Source organism: Convolutriloba macropyga, chromosome 2, assembly GCF_964194025.1.
Source record: "Convolutriloba macropyga chromosome 2, txConMacr16.3, whole genome shotgun sequence".
Classification (NCBI taxonomy): Eukaryota; Metazoa; Xenacoelomorpha; order Acoela; family Convolutidae; genus Convolutriloba; species Convolutriloba macropyga.
In genome coordinates this window covers 52,143,564-52,162,590 of record NC_134469.1, presented here as the reverse complement: position 1 = coordinate 52,162,590, position 19,027 = coordinate 52,143,564, and the positions used below count along the sequence as shown (strand labels likewise).

The window sequence follows — 19,027 nt, the reverse complement described above, 5'->3', positions numbered from 1 at the left end:
AAGCATTCAGAATAAGGCACAATTGAACATATTAAAATCCTGAAAGATATACATCATCGTTTTAACGGCATCGACGCCTCTTTCTTGAAGAAATCAATTGAATTTTTTAACTTTGTCTCTAACTGTCATTTATACTTTGTCGTTTCGGTCGTATGAAATTTCCTGTATAGTGATAGCTTTCATTGGCTTTTCATAGAAGAATAGAAGAACCGATATTCTGATATTAGTAGATAGCTGATGGTTTTCATGACTTTGAAAACAATCGTTTTCCAAATATTTGAAAAAAAACTTTTTAACTTCGCAATTTTGTTCTTTTTATGTTTCTTTTTGTTACCTAATCTCGTTAGTTAATTACAGGTCAAATATGACATTATGGGTGTCAAGGGAATAAAAGGGATTGGTGTCCCAAAATCTTTTTTTAAAGAATTTGTTATGACCTTACTGGCTTCGACATCGATTTTTCACAAAAAAAGTAAATTAATTTGATTTTTGTCATATTTGACGTTCTTTTTGTAGATTCAAGAAATATTCTGGATAATTACAGGTCTCGAGGGCTTCCTTTTTATGAATAAACGAACCTATTTAAATAGCTCTCTTTGTAATTAATGCCTTTCATGACATTGAATGTAATTTTGTTTCGAAAAAAAAATTAAAAGTATTACATACTTTAGCACTTCGCTTTTTTGTCTACTTGTTACCCAGTCTTACTGATGAATGGCCACGTACTACATTATAACTGTTTGAAGAAGGCGCGATCAAATATATTTTGAGTGCCAAATTTTTGCTTGACGGTTTTGACAGCGTTTTCTGGCAAGTTTCAATTGAAATTTTGTTTGTTCTTTGTTGTTCTTTTTAGCCGCTTTAAAAAATGAATAAGAACAGGTCCTAATGCCCTTCTATAGAAGCAGTGGTAATCGTAAATTTGTGGTAATATTAATTGATTCCTAACTTGATTCCTTTTTACTACTTTGAAGTTAACTGTTTCAATGAAACAAGTTAATTTTTTTACTTTACTATTTTTGTTTTTTTTTTGTATAATTGTTACCAAACCCAAACCTTTTTATGGACTGGTCGCATATGATTTCTGGTGATTTTTAAGTTATTTTTGTTTACTTTTAGGTTTATCTGACGGTATGTTGACTTTGTTATTAAATTTATTTTTTAAGAGGGACATAAATTTTTTGATGTAATTAATGTTTGTTGTTGTTGTTGTTTGATTTTGCTATTCGTCTTGACTCGCTTTCTTAATATTGATATATTACAGCAATCTAATGCATCAATTTTTACTCCACTGAGTTATTTGCTTTGGAGGCTATCTTATCGTTCATACAGAATTTTTTGAACAAGACTTGGGCTTTTTTGGGATTCGCAAAAAATAATTTTTGGGTTTTTCTATCTGTTCCTCATTTGGTAGACAATTATGCCAAAAATGTGGATGGGCGGGGCTGGAACTTTATGTGCCATCGCACATTACCGAGCCGCCTTGTTGCTTATATAAATGTTTTTGTCAGCGTGGTTGTAACCTAGTGGTTAAGCTGTCTGGCAGCTCTCCTGGAGGTCAATGGCCCGAACCCCTAGCAGGTACACCCAAAAATTTTTGCACCCAATAATTTCTAAGCTACACCCCTAACTTAAGTTGTTCCCAGCCTGTTGTTCGAGAGCAATTAATCCGAAGTTCTTCGGTTTATGTTTATTGTTCAAATAAGCGGAGACAGGTTGGATGTTATATGTTCTATAAAAGTTTTCTGTTTTCTATAAAATTTTTCTTTACAAGTAGTTATGCTATACAAAATGTAGTTCTTGACAATCAGAAGATTTTTGTCTATCAGAAAGTCTGAAAACAATGCTGTTTGCTTTTTTCTCTGAAGTTTTGATTTTTCAGATTCAACTTGATATCAGAGATTTTTTGTACGAAGCTTTTCTTGGTCATTCGTTTCCAAAAAATCTTTCAACAATAAAATTATAAGTGGGTCGGTTTAATCAGTTGCATTAAACCTTTGAATTTTTCAAATGGTTCTTTTGACTTTTTGACTCAAAATAATGCAATTTCAACAAGGTCTAATTGAATCATTTCTCTTTTTATTCTCTTAATCAAATGAAAATTTCAAATTGTTAATGCGCTATAAGATGTTTACGCAATTCAGCGTGATTTCTTTTTTTGTTCTCGCGACCTGTTAAGCTTTACGGACAAAGAGCACGTAAGTGGTGAAAAATTTGCAAAGGTGTGTGTCGCTTTTACAGCATTCAATCATCTACAGCTCCATTTATTAATTTTAAAACAACTATCAACCATTTGTATCAAAAGCGGGGAATTGGATTTGATTGGCGTTATTCTGTTGTTGTTGCCTCAAAAAGTGCCTTTAAATTTTCCATTGAAAACAAATGAGTGGAACAGTTGTGTTTTGCATCGTATTAAAAATTCAGAGCCAGCCAGTTTTTTCTTTTTTTCCTTTTGCAATCTTCCGATTTTACTAAGGAGGAGTTTGCATATACGTTGCCGAAGTTTAAACCAACGTGAACTGAAATTGAATGATTATAATAACAATGGAGTGTAGGCATAGAGCTGTATTCAAAGGCGGTGTCTCTTTCAGTTTTTGAAGTAGCTGCGAGACACAAAGTATGGGCCAGTGTTTTAATTTATTAGATTACGGCATTTGGCGAGTATCCATAAATAATGGTTTATAATTAATTCAGGAGCTGGCTGGCCGCTCTGCATGGTAGCACAATTGACAAGTAGTGAGCTAAGCAGGTGAACTGCAGAGCCAGCTAGAAATTCTAGCCAAATGTGCCTTTAGCAGAATCAGAAAAATGAGTAGGTTATTGTGACCACGGGCTGACCTTCGTTGAACTTGTTCTATATTAATTAAAGAAAAAAGTATTTCAATCGGACCAGTGACATCTAGCAGGAATAAATCGGTCTTATTTCTCTTTTTTCTCATTCTGCTGGGCGCCCATTGGACAGGATCTGGGTCCTCCGTTGAAAAATGGTATACGTTTTCACCTTACTATGGCAGAGATGGTCAGTTCTATAGTAGTAGCATTGTGTTTTAGTAGTGGCTTTTGAAGAGGGCTTGTATTGAATCTAAAAGCCATTAATGGTGTTTAGTTTAGCTGTTTTTCCATTCATACAACTGCTTGAATTGAATGGAGGGAAAGGACAGGAGTGAATGAATACCTGAATGGATGAATAAATAAATGAATCAGCTCGCGTACGAAAAGGAACAAGTTAACAGTGTCACGGCTCATAAGAAATCACACGAACATCATAGTGCGCATCTTGAAAGTAGTGTGAACAGCTTTGAATACATCTTCTCCTTGAAGAAAGCCAAAAAATTGTAGGCTTGCTAAAAACGGTAAAAATTGTGAAAGAAATAATTACACACCAGAAAATATACTGAAAACATTGCGGAAAACTTGTTCTTGTCACCAGAAAAGTAACTAAAACGAAACTAAGCCTTTTCCATGAAATAAAAACAAGGTAAATAAATTTCAAGGTCACTAACTGAAATTTAAAACGGTTAAAAAAAGTCATGCCACTCAAAACATGTTATATGCAAAACCTCGTCAATATGCAGTTTTAAATTTTAATTTATTGACTTTATTTTTTTTCTTGATATTGGTTCAAAATTGGCTCAATGTTATTACGATTTATAAGCCAATTAATACTATTAGATTGCTTTTGACGTCGGCGTCATTTCTTAAAATCTTAGCCCTTGTTCAGACAACCAAAACGAATTTTTAGCAGCCCCAAAAGTTACAGTGCTCCAAAACCTGTTTTCTTTCCTTTTATTGGCTTCCTTTAAGTGATCGAAAAAATGAAACGTGGTCGATTGATGCAGCTTCTGAAATCACTGCACCATCACTATTCTTTGTCATTTCTTCCCTTCAATGCTCGATACAGTTTTCATTTGAAGCCATTGTACATGGAGCACAACGATTATTCTTTCAATATTTTTTTTTGTTTAATGATATATTATCAACTTTCAAAAAAAATCTTTGAGGGTAACTAATAAATTTATGGTAGCCAGATTCTGGAATTGTTTTTTTTAACTTAAAATACGTTATCATATTTTCTAGAGTTGTTGAGCTCACTTCTAACAAGCCGTTTCATTAAAAATAATAATTGAATAGAATCAAGTTTGAATTTTTTATTACTGATTAATTGATTTCATAATGCTTTATAACTTCATTTGTTTTTATTGAACGGAAACTAAATTGAAATTTTTTTTAATTATACCGTTAATTTTTTCAACAAAAAAAAACAAAAAAAAAACAATTTGTTCAGACTTCGTTTCCTTCAACATCAATAAGAAAACTGATTCTTCTTTTCGCGCCAATTTATGTAACATCTTAAATTTAACACCCTCTGTATTCACCTCAGTCAATTAACACCGCAATTTAGTCACCCCGAATTCTGTTTAACATGGAAATATTTTTATCTAATTGTGGGTCCAAATAAACAAAAAGCAAAACTTAAGTTTAAAGAATTTAAATAACACAAAATTACTGACCCTACAGTGTGGCATTGAACAGATTGCGTTTGTTTTAAGTCGCAGAAAAATGACGAAAAAGTTTTTATAACATTATATTTTTTGCCAAAAAAAGGTCACTCGACAAGGCTGATCTCTTTTATGTTGCACTAGGATTTGAATTAAAAGAACAGAAAAGCTGTTTTAGTTTAAAAGACGGACAAACTGGTACTTGGCCTTTGAAACGACCTAAGATTAACTTAAAAACTAATTCTAGAACCAGCGTAAATGAGCCAATCGAAACACAATTTAAATGTGCATTCATAAAAAAAATTCAATGGATCCTAGACTGATCAACAGAGAATCATTTAAATGCTGTTGATCTGTCATTTTTACTTCACCAGTAACTTTATAGGATTTTTCTATTTGCTCGTATTTTTCAAAGGCGGGAACAGTGATCATTTTATAAGCCAGGCCAGTTTCGTGGTTCTCTGATACCAGCATTTTCAATCTCAGATCTTCAACTTTCTGTGCAAAGTTTTGGGTTGGGTGGAAATGGCAGCTTAAGAATATTTAATCCGGATGGCTGTCTTGGAAAGCATAATTAGGGACGAGTTCAAAATCCAGCCAAAAATATGGCTTAAAATCTGGAGCAACACTTTCTAAGGCATCTAGTAATTGGCTAAACGTTTTTTCTGTTTTGTTTAGAAGGATAGCATACAAACAATCAGAAGCATTATCGAGAAATTACACAGAAAACTTGTATACGCAGAAAATAATTAGGTGATAGTTCCGTCCACAAGCCAAATTTTCAAACTTTTGTGATCTGATGTTATATACAGATAATACGCAGAAAAAATTTAGGTGATAATTCCGTCCACAAGCCAAATTTTCAAACGTTTGTGATCTGATGTTATATACAGGTAATCAACAATACGGTCCTGTTAAATTTTTAGTATAAAGCAGAGACGTTTGTATTAAATGTTTTTCGGACCAAAATGCATACTGTATTTTCAAAACTTTTACACTTGTAGTGTTGAGGAGGATACGGCTGCTAGGGCATTTAATTTTTTTAATGAAATTTTTGATCTACTTTATAATTTTTTGAGTGGTCGGTTTTCCAAAAAAAACTCTGATTTTGTTCCCACTCTATGCAAATAATTGAGCTACCTTTTGTAAATGCGACAAACCGTCAATTTAAGTTTTGTTACTTAGAGCAATTCCAGACAAAAGTATACTTTTTTTGCTTTTTAATCTATACTTCTTGACAGCCTTTAACCACCAAAATTTCTTTTTTCGGAAGAAATCTTCAACTCAAAAAATTAAACGGCGGATATCATTGTGACTTGAAACTGCAATAAAAAAAATTCTATAGTTTGATTTATTTCTCAAGCACTTTCAAATGACCTATTAGGGTCAAGATCAAATAACTAATTCGCAAATTGTTTTAATTTGGTTTTCGCTAATCGAGTGCGTTGCTTTTTACTATTGACAATAATGAGGCAATAAAAAAAATTATCAAAGATTAGATTACATAACTGTAGTATGGAATTGTTTTATTCACCCCTCGGTTATTTCACCCCGATTTTAATCTCTCTAATTGGGACTCATTGGAAATGAATTAGCCTTAATTATTTTCAATTGTAGGAATATCGAAATCGAGGTAAAACAATGTAAAGTTAAATTAATGCAGTGTTAGATAATGTTGTTTAAAATGGGGGCTAATTATAAGATTTAAAAGAACAGGATTGGAAAAATACGACAACAAGAAAACAGCGTCCTGTAATGAAAAACCGAAAAGTACGCTTTGGAAAAAAAACTGCACAATGACTTAGGCGGAACAATAGTGCCTGCTCTAGGTTCATGAAGAGTGATTAATATAGTCCAATATTTGTTCAAAACGTTACCATTGTGGTACCGCCATATGAGTTTTTATCTATAAGCCTTCATATATTAGTGAGAAAAAAGTGTTCAACATTTGTTTTGCGTTTTCTTGCCTCCTCTTTATACTGTGATTACTGAGACATTTGAATGCAAACTGAACACACTTTGACCATTTTTCATGACACATTTTTCGTGTTATCTTCTTCCAAAATCCAAACTGGTTCATCAAACTTCATAGGGGCAAAGAATCCTCTGTTTGGTCAATTTCTACCATGTAACTTTTTCAGTAAATCCTTTTGAAAAAATTTTGAGATTTAACAATTCAAAGGATGTGTTGTTTCTTTCTATTTCACTGCAACTTACTTGCTATTTGTCACACGACCCCTAGGTCTTTTTTGCGCAAGATTTCAATAAAGTGCGCAAATTGTGTGTTTGAAATTATTTCTAGCTTTTGGTATAGTTTGGGAAGAATTTATAATAATGTGTCAAAGTTAGGCTTTAATATTTAACTTGCAGACTCAAAACGTCAAAATTGTTTTGTTTAATATACGTTTTCGATAAGTTGAAGAAATCTGAACGTTCGCTATGATATCGAGAATCTACGTAACGCATAATCTCTGCTCTTTGAGCATGATTTGAGTTGGCGCTTTGTAATTTTAAGGAGTTCTCTTTTCGCATTGAGCTATACACGATTTAAGGGCAGTGACGCTTTATTAGATAACTAATTGGAACTCAAAGTGTTTTATTTAATGCTCTTACGCTTTTATAGAAATGTTTAAGTTTTGCGCATGTTTTTGTTTCCATGATGTATGTTTTGATATGAAGTCAATTTCCGGCTACTTTATGGATATTTCTAATTGTAATGATGATGAATGGTATTCTTCAGGACTTTGCGAGCTCCAAGCTGTCGGCGGAGATCCAAAAAGGATTGCAAGGTATGGCATCATCTACTGCCGCAAGTGACGCTGTATTCAGCAGCAGTGACGAGCGAATCAGTCCTAAAACTAACACCACAACCACCAACCAATCACAACAGCAGACATTACTCTACAATGACTCGCCAGAGTCACGACTAACAACTTCTTCGGGGGGCTCAAGTTCCCATCACTCTAATGCTAATGCTCCTCCTGTTCTAGCTAACAACTCTTCTACTTCTTCTTTTGCTGCCATTTCTTCCAAAGATGCCTCAGCTAACTCTTCTGCTAACTCAATACTACCTTCGGCTAACTTGACTTATGCTAGCCAGCAATCTCTTAACATACTAACCTCAACTACAACAGCTAACGCTAACTCTAGTCAACTGCTAACCAAATCGTTTCCAAGCAACGGCCCTCTTATCGCTTCCTCAGAGCTGGGCCGCACTAGTCCTTCCAAAAAAGTGTCCAGTCAAGTTAGTAAACACTCGTTAGAAACACCAGCTAATGTTTCCCATCATTTCCCAACCGGCTACCAATCTTCAGCTAGACAACAAAACGGAGGGGATAACAACTCGATATCGTCAAGTAAATCAAACTTATCTCCTCGCAGTGGCAGACACCAATTAGGAGTAGCCAATGCTCTCAAACATAGTCAAGACTCTCTATCCTCTGAGAGTTCAACAGCGACCCTTGGTTCCAGTTGTACTGGAGGTGCTAGATCTAAAACATCTCGAAATTCGGGCTACTCTAATGGGCAACCTGGCACCAACCGCAACAAAAGTCCAATCGGAGCCAATCAGAAGCATCTATCGCCTAAACTATCGCCTGCTGCTCATAACAACACACAAGCGTCTAAAATGTCAAAGCCTTCATCAACTTTGCCTTCTCACGCGAAGCAAAATGAGACCGGAAACTTAGCCCAGGTGGGAACTGAGGCTGGTTTGTCAGTAAATGACGCCAACACATCGCACACTCTTCCAAGTAACCTTTCCAGTAGCAGCTTAAGAGATACACCAGGCCAGCGACCAGTAGGATCTAGAAAAGGATCTGCTAACCAATTGAGGTCGCCAGCACATCATTTACGATCCCCTGGACGAGAGGGTATGGTGCCGGGGTACCCAACAATGCCTCCTGACTTTCGGATGGCAAGGCGAGGCAGAGGAGGAGCTGGTCATATGATGTCCCCGTATGATCCCAATGACCCTTACTCAATGCCTTACATGCACCATCATCCCCACCATCATCTTGGAATGCGACCACCACAGCACATGCTGCCTCATCAGTACTACATGGAACCACCTGGATCTCTCAACCGGCACTTTAGAGGTCACGGGATGATTCATGGATCCGGGCTGAGACACCCTCCTGGGTGCTACCCTGCAGACAACACTCATCAGATGATTCTGCACAAGGTAGAGCTGCTGAACAGACACACCAGGCGGAAATTCTTGATGCCAAATGTACCTCCCAGTCAAGGTCAAATGAGCGATGAGCAGTTCGGATCAACTAACCTCCAGGAGTACGTCTCTCCTGATAACAGCGAACATGCGGCCACTCTTTCGTCAGAGAGTGAAAGGTCACATCGGTCACACCACGTGGACGATGACCTTGAAGATGGTCAGCGCAGGACTGATCGCGGTTCTTTTCACAAACAAAACTCTTCAGGTTCAAATTATGTTTCTTTGTATCCCAGGTTGAGCTCCCGGACCGAAATGACCTCCGATGAGATCATCCAGACGTATAATTTGGGTCTAGAAAAAACCGTGCAGGATCTCGACTTGAGTTTGATCAGAGGTCAATTCCGTCTGGGACCTGAACCTGGGTTACTTTTTCCCCACAATGTAGTCGTATCAAGGGAAGTTTTAAACTGAAAACGATCTTTTAGAGTGGCGGTCTGTGATCTGACACGTTAAGTAATCTTCCGAATATTGTTTCATTTGAGTTATAAACTAACGATCAGTTGATTTCTCTTTGAAAGCTCACAAAATAAACTAATAACTTTACTGCACACTGGTGAACTTGTGAACTAATACATTTGGTGGTAGTGGGAGTGCATTATTTGCGGTGCTGTACAATTGTATGCGCTGATATTGGATGTATTGGATATAGATAACTACGAGCATGAACAGCCAAACAGAAGATCCAGCCTTCAAGGTGGCACATCGGAAGATTCCTCGACTACCAACACAACTGGAGCAAACATACAACCAGCAGGAAGCAATTCCTCCCTTCACACTACAGGTTTGCAAATGTCACACATTCCAAAAGTTTACCGAATAGATTTCTCTCCTTCTTTCCAAATTTCTTCTTGGCAAGTTTCTTCTTGGCAGAATTATTATCATTGACTTCATAGACTTCATAGTAATTAATCATGACCTACATCAAGTGGATATTCGAATCTTTTCTTGTGACCTTTAAGCGCAAACAGAACATTATTCTGGCATAGATGGTGTTTGTGGAGTTGTGTGTTTGACTTCAGGTCTAGAACTGGGTGCCATGCCACGATCATCAGGAGGCTACAGTTGCTCAGTACCTGCTACCCCAGAACACCGTCGCTATCTCCCACCTGGCACAGATTGGGCCAGCTTGTCGTATGCCGGCCACCCGGGAATGCCCGCACATCCAGCCGAGTTTGCAATGATGCGAGGGAGGAGCCGGGGAGTTCCCTACGGCTACCACCCACGCAATCCCCGCCACCCGGGACCTCCGACCCAAGGGCGGATGCCTTTCAGACACCCTTCGCAATATCGCTCCATGCCTGCACACGCTGCTTATGGCTACTACCCTCGGGGGAGACCACGCCACATGGCACCCATGTACGCATCTTCCAGGTTAGCAGTCTGATGAGTCACAGATATCTTACCACTGTCGACGTTTTCACCATTATATATCCGAGAAAAAACTAGAAAGAGTTGTAAATATGTAATTATGCTGAAAATTAAGGTTAATTTAAAGCGGAAATTTCAAGTTTTCTTTTTCCAGGAAATGGAGAGGCATCGATGATTAATTAAAAGGGAGAAGTGCTCAATTTGCCATGTGCTATAAGAATTGTGTATAGCTTTATCACCAATCATAAAGGCTGTATGTAATGTGACCAAAACCTCGACCCGAGGGATCTCTTGGACATATTCAAATCTCAAACACATATGGAGTGTCCTAAATAGTTACTCGGCCTTTAACGATCAAAACTTCAGAAGCTTAAAAGCTTGCAGTTCAATTCGTAAACATATGCAACAAAGTGATCGTAAAAAAGAATTTAATGAAATAAGAATTTAATCAAACAAGCACGTCACGTAGACGCTCTCTAGTATCTGGTGTGAAGAAACATTCGCTCCTTAGAGGTTCGCATATAGTGGATAGCAGGTTTATTGCGTTAATCGAGGTTTGTTTCTAGTCAAAATTGTCATGCAATATGCCTATTATATGCCAAGAACTATAAAACCGGTTGTCTTTCAAGGAAACGGATCTGTTTAACGTCCCCTTATTTTTCGTGCTATCTTGTTCCTCTGGAAAGTCTATTCGAACGACTTATTGTCAATTATAATTTTAATGCAGATTACACTGTTGTTAGTTTGAACAAAACACTAAGATCAAGTAATTTTGGTTCGATAATTTTCGTTTTGCAGATGTAATTCAGTTGTGATGACTCCGAATGAACTATAACAACTCTAAATATATGTTGATTAGTCAAAAGAATAATCTAAATGCGATACTGAACCTCCAATTAATTCCAATTTTTGAAATAAGGTAAATTTACTGGGTTTCAATTTAGACCACAAAGTTTTTCATACAAAGCAAATAAGTTGAGTGTGTTGTAGATTGTATTATGTCCTTCAAAAACTTGAAAATAAACGAGTGACAAACAGTCGCTAATTAATTGCTCTCAAACAAGTTTGTAGCAATAAAGTTAGCCCCGGAGTTTTTATGCCATTTTTCGCTTGACCGAATTTTTGTCTGACCCATTGAAACTTTCGTCCTTAAAAACGGATAAACAAGCAGCGTTCGAAAGACATTAGGTTCTCTTAGAGCCTTTAGGCTTACTAGACTCTAATTATGTGATTCACCGAAATTGTTTTGGTGACAAAATCATGGTGTGAAGGGCGGTTCTTAATCCTAAAAGTTTGACCCCCCCTCAGTGACCAATCGCCCCTACCCCTCAGTCACCCCCCCCCCCCCGTCACCGCCTCCCCTACAGCACTCTTCAGTCTACCCTCCTCCACCTGTCAATTTGAATCCCCCTAGTTCAGCCATCACAACCTTACCCCACCCCCTCATCCATTGACCACTCCCCCAACCCCTCTCACTCTCTCTAATGCTAGGATCCCTAAGCCCCAGCTAGCTACTACCTAAGCTTACCACTCGCCGGTCGTTTGCGAGCTATTCGCTCGACGTTAGTTGGTTATGTTTAAGTTGCTTTGAATAATGATTCTCTCGTGCCTGGTTTATTACAATTCGCTGTATTATGGATTACCTGTTTGTTACCTGTGCAGAAAGTTCAGCGTATGGTGAACTCGGCATAATTGGTAATCTGGTATACTAAATCAAACTATTTTAAACAGCTTCAAAACAATAGCGTGTCCTCTGCAAAATTTTATTGTTTGGTCTTTGGTTTGTTCACCATACTTGGAAAGATTCCCTGTATCTCCAGACTGGCGATTGTTTTTTGAAATGATAAAGTTACGAGATGTCAATACGCGTACAATTTAAGAGTTCCGAGTTTAAGAACTTCATTTGACGGACAACCGTTCAGTTTTGCAGTTCCCTATGATGTAATCCTATAATAATTGTGAATTCCTTCTAGGTACTCTTCGCAAGAGGACTTCAGAGGCTCTTCCAGATCCATAGCAATGTACCCTGGTGAGTACCCCCCACCCACCATGGACTCAAATGACCCCCGACTGCCAGTGAGACGGAGGATACGAGGCAGCCGAGAGTCACTCGACGGACAGAGTCGTGAGTCGAGGGGTCTGAGTAAGTCGTACCCGAGTGAGAATCGCTCGTCGAGCATGCCCCCAGCCGAGGACAGACTCGGGGATGAGGACGAAGCTGTGCTGAATCGTCTGGCGGATCCCGCTCTCAACTCATCACATAACGTGCCTTCCTTAATCAACAGCCTCGTTAGTTTGACTTTCACACCATTCATCACTTCGCCAGGTGTTTTCAATCAACTAAATTTTCATTAAAGTTCGGGATCTATTCTGTTTTGCCCCCCCCCCCCATCCTCAGTGTTTCTTACGCCCCCAGTTGTAAATGTTGTTATATAGCACGTTACTATGTAAAAAAATAACACGTACGCGCCTGGGGCGTAAAAAATATAAGCCCACTAAGCAGGGGCGAAACAGAATAGATCCAAAATTTGCATAATCTCATCATTTTCTTATCCGCACAGTAAAGCCGGGTAACAACCTGAAGATGTGTCAACGTAAACACAGTTCAGAATCTTTTAGGAATAAATCAAGATGTGATTAACCGTCATAATATTATGATAATACATGAACTAATTAAACTATTTATACGTTCTATATGTACACGTGTTTCGTACACCCATGTTTTTTGGTAATAATCACTTGAACGCCATGAATTGAGGCTGGGAATTGTGTTTCTGCAGCGGGATATGGATTTCTCGTTTCAAAACAGGTGAGAAAATTAATGCGTCGCTATAGAAAGTGTCTTGAACTGCATGCTTTAAATTTATTGCATTTGAATGTCTAAAGCGCATTAGCAACTATAATGTTATTAGGTTGATTCGCATTTTGATCAAATGCAGAGCAGTTGGCACATCGAGTTTCGAATGCATGACATGTGACTTTATTCTACTAAATCATTTTGAGGGGGTCGTGGGGGAGCAAAAAGAAAATAAATTGACCCATTACCAATCATCGCATGCAGCATTATGTTTGCTGACTTGGCACCCTTTTACGCATAGGGATAATTCACGTGCAGGGCAGTGATTGCTTTAAAACCCTTCACCCCCTGTCAACTGTAATATGCTCTTTACCCCTCTCCCACCCTAAACCCACCCTAAACGGTTAAAAACAACAACTATCATAAATTCAGATTAAACTCGGGTCAGTTCTTTTTTAATTTCTCTCAAATGAAGTTTGTAGCAATTATATAAGTCCTGTGGTCATTTTTAATGACATTTTTTGTCCTCAAAAACGGGATAAACAGGCAGCGCTCAGAAGGCATTAATTGGCTGAGCAGCTCTCTTAGAGCCTTACGCCTTACCAATCTTATAGTATGCGATTGGCCGAAACTATTTTCAAAGACAATTTCATTGTGTGAAGGACTGTTCTTAATCTTAACCGTTTGATCCCCCCTCAACGCTCACCCTGACACTATCCATCCTCTTCCAGTTGGCGAGTTGAACTCCCTTCGTCCAGCTATCCCAATCCTTGTATTTCGTCACGGCGAATGACTGAACAAACAGTTTTATTGTCTTCAGAAAATAAGAGACCTCCTTTGTGGAGAATTTCCCACCAACAGTTGTAACATTCTATTTGATAGAGCTTCGCTTTGTGTCCACTTTGTCATGTGATATATATGCTTTGATGGTTTGTCTGCGTTTGCAACTTTATTATTATGAAACCTTTCAGCCCTAAAAGTTTTTGCAGTTTTAATCTCGCAACAAATCGTCTAATTGTTGAACACCTTTCTTAACAAAAAAGGTTTCAATTTATTTAGTTTTCTTATCGTTGAACGCCTATCTTAACAAAAAAATTCTAAAATTTATTTACTGTTTGCATTTTTTTCACGTCCTGACTATCATCATCATCAAAATGAATTGCATGTAGAATTAAAAACTTTGAAAAGTTCACAAGCCATCTTCAATGCTAAAGGGAATTGTTGACGTCTTCTCACAATTTTGTTTTATTTCAGTTATAATCTTTTTAACATCGGAATTGATGACTATTAGTTTTTGTGCACCGAGCTTTACTCCTGTTGTTATATAGACGTGATAAAAAATGTCAATAAATAAAAAAGATGCATTTTGGGTACTTATCGATTTATATTGCCGAAAAACCCTTAAATATCAACTGAAAGCGATCGGCACTTTCCGTTAATAGCTTTCTCAATAACAAATCAATAATTAATTGGAATTTAATTGAACTCAAATTGGACCTCCTATTAATTTCAATGCAAAAATCAACGATTGAGCGAAAACTGGTGTTGCTATCGCTGCGTGGCTGTAGAAAAATGCACCTGCTCTAAAACATTGCGCAATAAGTTTTTGGCAAATAAAAAACATAAATTTATTAAAGTCAAAAATAAAACTATGCCTTTTTTAAATATTGGTTTGAATTAGAGAAAGACCACAAAAAGATAATACTTTCCTAGGAACTGGAGGTACAACATACCTATATCTGAGTACGCATTTTCCAGCAGATTGTTCCAGCAGTTTTTATGTCTCTACTGTTTTTGTGTCACTACTGGTTAAACTGGATAAAACTGCCCAAATATGCACATTTGATGCGATTTTTTTTATAAAATGCAGATTTTCAATTATTTAGCTGGAAATATAGCCAAAACAGTTGGTTGAAGCAGTTCATCAATTCCCTGTTATCTTTGAACATAAAACCAACGAGCCTTTTGTTAACATTTTTATCATATTTTCAGCAAAAATTGATGAAAGTTAAATCAAAGATTATCAAAAATGTGAACAAGACAACGGAAGTTGGGCTCAGAATTACAAAACTTTAAGCCTCCGTAGCTCTTTGGAAAAAAGGAATTTCGAAAAAACTTAATGTGAAATTTTACGCATGACAAGCTTTGTAATGATACCACTCACAACCCTGTACGATGAATATATCGATCGGCGAAAATTGACTGCACAGAAAACAGTTAAATATATAGTTACTCCCCCACTAAAGTGGGTCGGAACAATGAGAAACAAGAAAATTGTTAATCCAAAGGTTGACGTTTTTTAAATCATTTTTTGTACCTCAAAAACAGCTAAAACCAATCTTTGAACAATGAATACATTTAGAGATTATATAAGCACACAGACAAAATCGGTAAATTGTTCTTGAATTTATCATCAAAGACAGATTGCCTTTAATTTGTCTTGGCATGATATAACAGCTGTAAGCAGTGGTTTGTTTCGATATTTAGACAAATTATCATGCTTTGGGGGACAGTTTTTAGTTCTGTGCGGTGACCTTATATTTTGGGCGCGGTGACACCCGGTGCTGTTGAGTTTCGAGATATTTGCAAAAAACTGGCAAATGAATTGCGAGGCCAGGAAAAGCTAAATTGCGCGAAAAGCTGGGAGATTGTGCCACAATCGTTTTCCATCTATTCGATTAGTCTATGGTTGCATGAAAAATTACGTATTTTGTCTGGATCAACATAACTATTTTGGAACAAATTTCACAGGCCGAAAAAAGACATTTGTTTTCCCCAGAGGTTCGAATTTTTTGAATCAGTACGGTTTCAATGAGACTATTAATCTAGTGTGAAACAATGTGTTCAGTTCTGTTATATCGATTGAACTCAAGATGATTTGCCATCGATTTTAGATGGCAGTCAATGTTTTGGATTCTTTATGATTTCATTGGACCATCACTGTGTGCGATTTTTATGACATTGAAAAAGGAAAAATATAATCTTGTTATTAAATGATGCTAATAGATTTAATTTTGTAACGATTTAGTGAAGATCTAATTTCGTAATTAAATTATATATAATTTCGTGAGGTAATATTACGATAAATGTGTGAAATCAGAAGTGGACTAAAATTGATGTCAAAAAGAAAAGAAACTGAACTTTTATCTCAGTAGGAAATTTTCTTTGCCGCTCAAAATAATGATGCATGTTCAACTAGTAGTTAGTGGATATCGCATTGAATTCAATATATAATTGCAATTTCTTGATTCGAGACCACTGATATTTGGATCCTTGTTATTTATAGACCTCTACCGGAGCCACCCTCGGATCCACAATCACAACAACAGCAACAGTCGCCTCAGCTGCCTCGAAAGAGCCCGTCGGGAGCCGAGACCGTCTCTCCCAACATCACAAACAACACAACAACAACAACCACCAATCAATAACAACCGCCCCATCCCCACCCACTTTCCCACAAAATCAACCCACACCCTCCCAGCAATCATTATCATCATCTCCATCATCCAATACAAACACCACCCATTCGGAAGCCAATCGGGCAACTGTTCAAACAAAAGGCAAGAAAAAAGATAAAGGCGGAGGAGAAGATTTTGCAATGGATAAGGAAAACGGGGAGGCTGCCAGCGTATATTTCCAGAGAGCACGCTCAGTCATGGATCTGTCTGGAAGTGTCCAAACATCTCGCAAGTCCAAAGGCAAACGCAGGGGGGTCACGGCTATGCTCTTATCTAGTTTTAAGGTCAGTGTACACACATGCACATGCGCCTCTTAGTTGTGAATCACAGATGCTATTTCAATTGAAGGATGATTGAAGCTTTTCCAACTAATTTTATCCTATAATAATGTCCGACTCACAATTTGGCTGACCACACAATTTTGAAAACAACACTGACCATAGGATAGTTTGAACATATTTGACGTTTTTTGAAACAATATGCTACGCAGCTGTACGTATAATTGAAAGTTGGCCAATATTTTTAAAGATTTAATATCTCTTCTCAACTCTTGGACCAGATTTATAACTTTTGACCTAGTTCTTTGCTACCTTGGTGAGATTATTGGCTTAATTGACTGAACAAGAATAGCAGCCGTTGTGGACGTGCAGATCAATATGAAGTGATGCTTAAAATGACAGAGGAGATACAGAATGAATACAGAATGAGTAGTAGGGTATACAACATAAGAATAGACAGATAGATAGATAGATAGATAGATAGATAGATAGATAGATAGATAGATAGATAGATAGATAGATAGATAGATAGATAGATAGAAGAGTGTGTGGAAGAGATTAAGGGATGGGATTAGAGGAGTGAATGCATCCTTGTTCACATCAGCATCCAGATATGTGATAGAATGTGTCTTTATACTACAGTTCTAATCCCCCCTCTCTTGTACTCCTAATTGTACGCTAATTCCAACTCCCATAAACACTCCGAAGCCACTAATCCCATTTAATCAAAACTCACATACATCAATCCTTACTTCTATCCTCAACCGACACCAACAAATGAAAATCAACCAACCCCTCCTCCTTACTACTCACCAACGTTCATGTACACACCACATGGACCCGCCAACGATTTTGCAAACGATTGCACAACAAACGAACACATCTGCAGCCTCGCACCCAATTTTAAAAAAATGTAAAAACAATCTAAAGAATATTTCAGACTTGACGCTCAATCAGACCGCAAAAAATGAAATCAGCAATGAACGTGCGAAGTTGTAAAAATGGCGAACAAAAAAGATCGGAAAACAGAAAAACATTAAACGAATCAAAAACTGAGTCTCCAGAAGCATTGGTTACGTGTCATTGACAATAAAACATAGCTTTTGTGAAGCAACAACGACTCGCCAGTCATTTAAGTTACACTTTGGAATCAAAAAGCTACATACACCGTGATTGCTTTTGAAGAATGATTACTGCTCTGTAAGAATGATTTGCGCTAAGACGTAAAAAAGTGCGAAATTTTGAGGTTTTAAGGAAGATTTAATTCGTGTTTTCATTCAAACAGAAAAGATGGCTAAATCAATTTGTTCTTTCACTTTTTGCAAACTTGTTGCGTAACGAATTGTCAAATTTTCTTTGTCAAAATACTTCCCTCTTAATATCTACTCAATAAAACAAAGGACCGTGTACACCATCCGGCAACGATGGATGTAGGCGGGAACATAAGGGATGATGAGTAGCACTTAACCGGATGCTGCACTTTCTCTATTTCTTTCTGTCAAAATACAGAAAGAAATAGAGAAGGTTATTAAAGGATATTTTGAAAGATCCAAAAACATCACTGGAATGCATCAGAATTAAAAAAATGGATTGATTTTTGAAAAAAAAACAAAACAACGTGTTTTGACTAGCGATTTGCTATGTTTTGGAATGCAATACGATAAGGTGGACAACGATGCCTGCTAAATGCCCAAAGAAGCTGACCACTGCAAGCTAATTGAAAATTTGAAACATTACAAACAAAAAAGCGATTGCAGGACCTTTTGTTCAACACGATGATGCTACTGTGCATGAAGCAAAGATTATCGGAAATTTTGACCAAAAAAGGTGTAGTTGATTGTGGAATCCCTAGCATAGTCCACATATGGATCCAATTGAAAATAAAAGTGCAATTTCTTAATGGGGCAGTTGCGAAAAGAAACCAATTAGGGAAGAATTTTTTAAAAAAGTCAGCAATTTGGAACGATATGTAAGCAGATGTCGTTCTAAACTTATATGAAAACTATACAAACGGTCTAGTAGACGTTAAGAAAACTAAAAGCGTAATGACGGGTTATTGAGAACTGATTGGAACTCAAAATTTTCCCTTATTTCATGTTTATGATACTTTGTAAAAAATCTTTAGGTGTACGTAGCGTTTTGGTACCATTTAAAGAACGTCCTGGAGAAAGTCTAGTCAAACTTGGAAAGTTGGAAAAATTTAATTTTTACTGTGAAAATAGTATTCTGAAACAGTTGCTGATAATTGAAATATTTTTCATTTTAAATAGACTCCTGGCTTTTTAAAAACGAGAGTGCAACGCTCCAAGATGTTTCATAAATCAGGGCTAATTTGAAGAAATTGTGAATCATTTTTGACAATGCGTCGTCAAGGACCGTAAAACCAAACCCTACAT

General features: G+C 37.1%; 1 protein-coding gene across 10 annotated transcripts in view; it reads left to right on the top strand.

Annotated features, from left to right (window-relative positions):
• Positions 1 to 19,027, top strand: part of LOC142358757 (uncharacterized) — a 150,719-nt gene that overhangs the window by 124,308 nt on the left and 7,384 nt on the right. For 8 of the 10 annotated variants that reach the window (XM_075410324.1, XM_075410321.1, XM_075410322.1 and 5 more), the window contains 5 exons: positions 7,240 to 8,935; positions 9,380 to 9,511; positions 9,750 to 10,101; positions 12,072 to 12,387; positions 16,182 to 16,637. In XM_075410324.1, the coding sequence (XP_075266439.1) occupies positions 7,240 to 8,935; positions 9,380 to 9,511; positions 9,750 to 10,101; positions 12,072 to 12,387; positions 16,182 to 16,637 (2,952 nt within the window). The remainder of the gene's footprint in view (positions 1 to 7,239; positions 8,936 to 9,379; positions 9,512 to 9,749; positions 10,102 to 12,071; positions 12,388 to 16,181; positions 16,638 to 19,027) is intronic. The other 2 variants (XM_075410328.1, XM_075410330.1) reach the window with 2 other exon arrangements.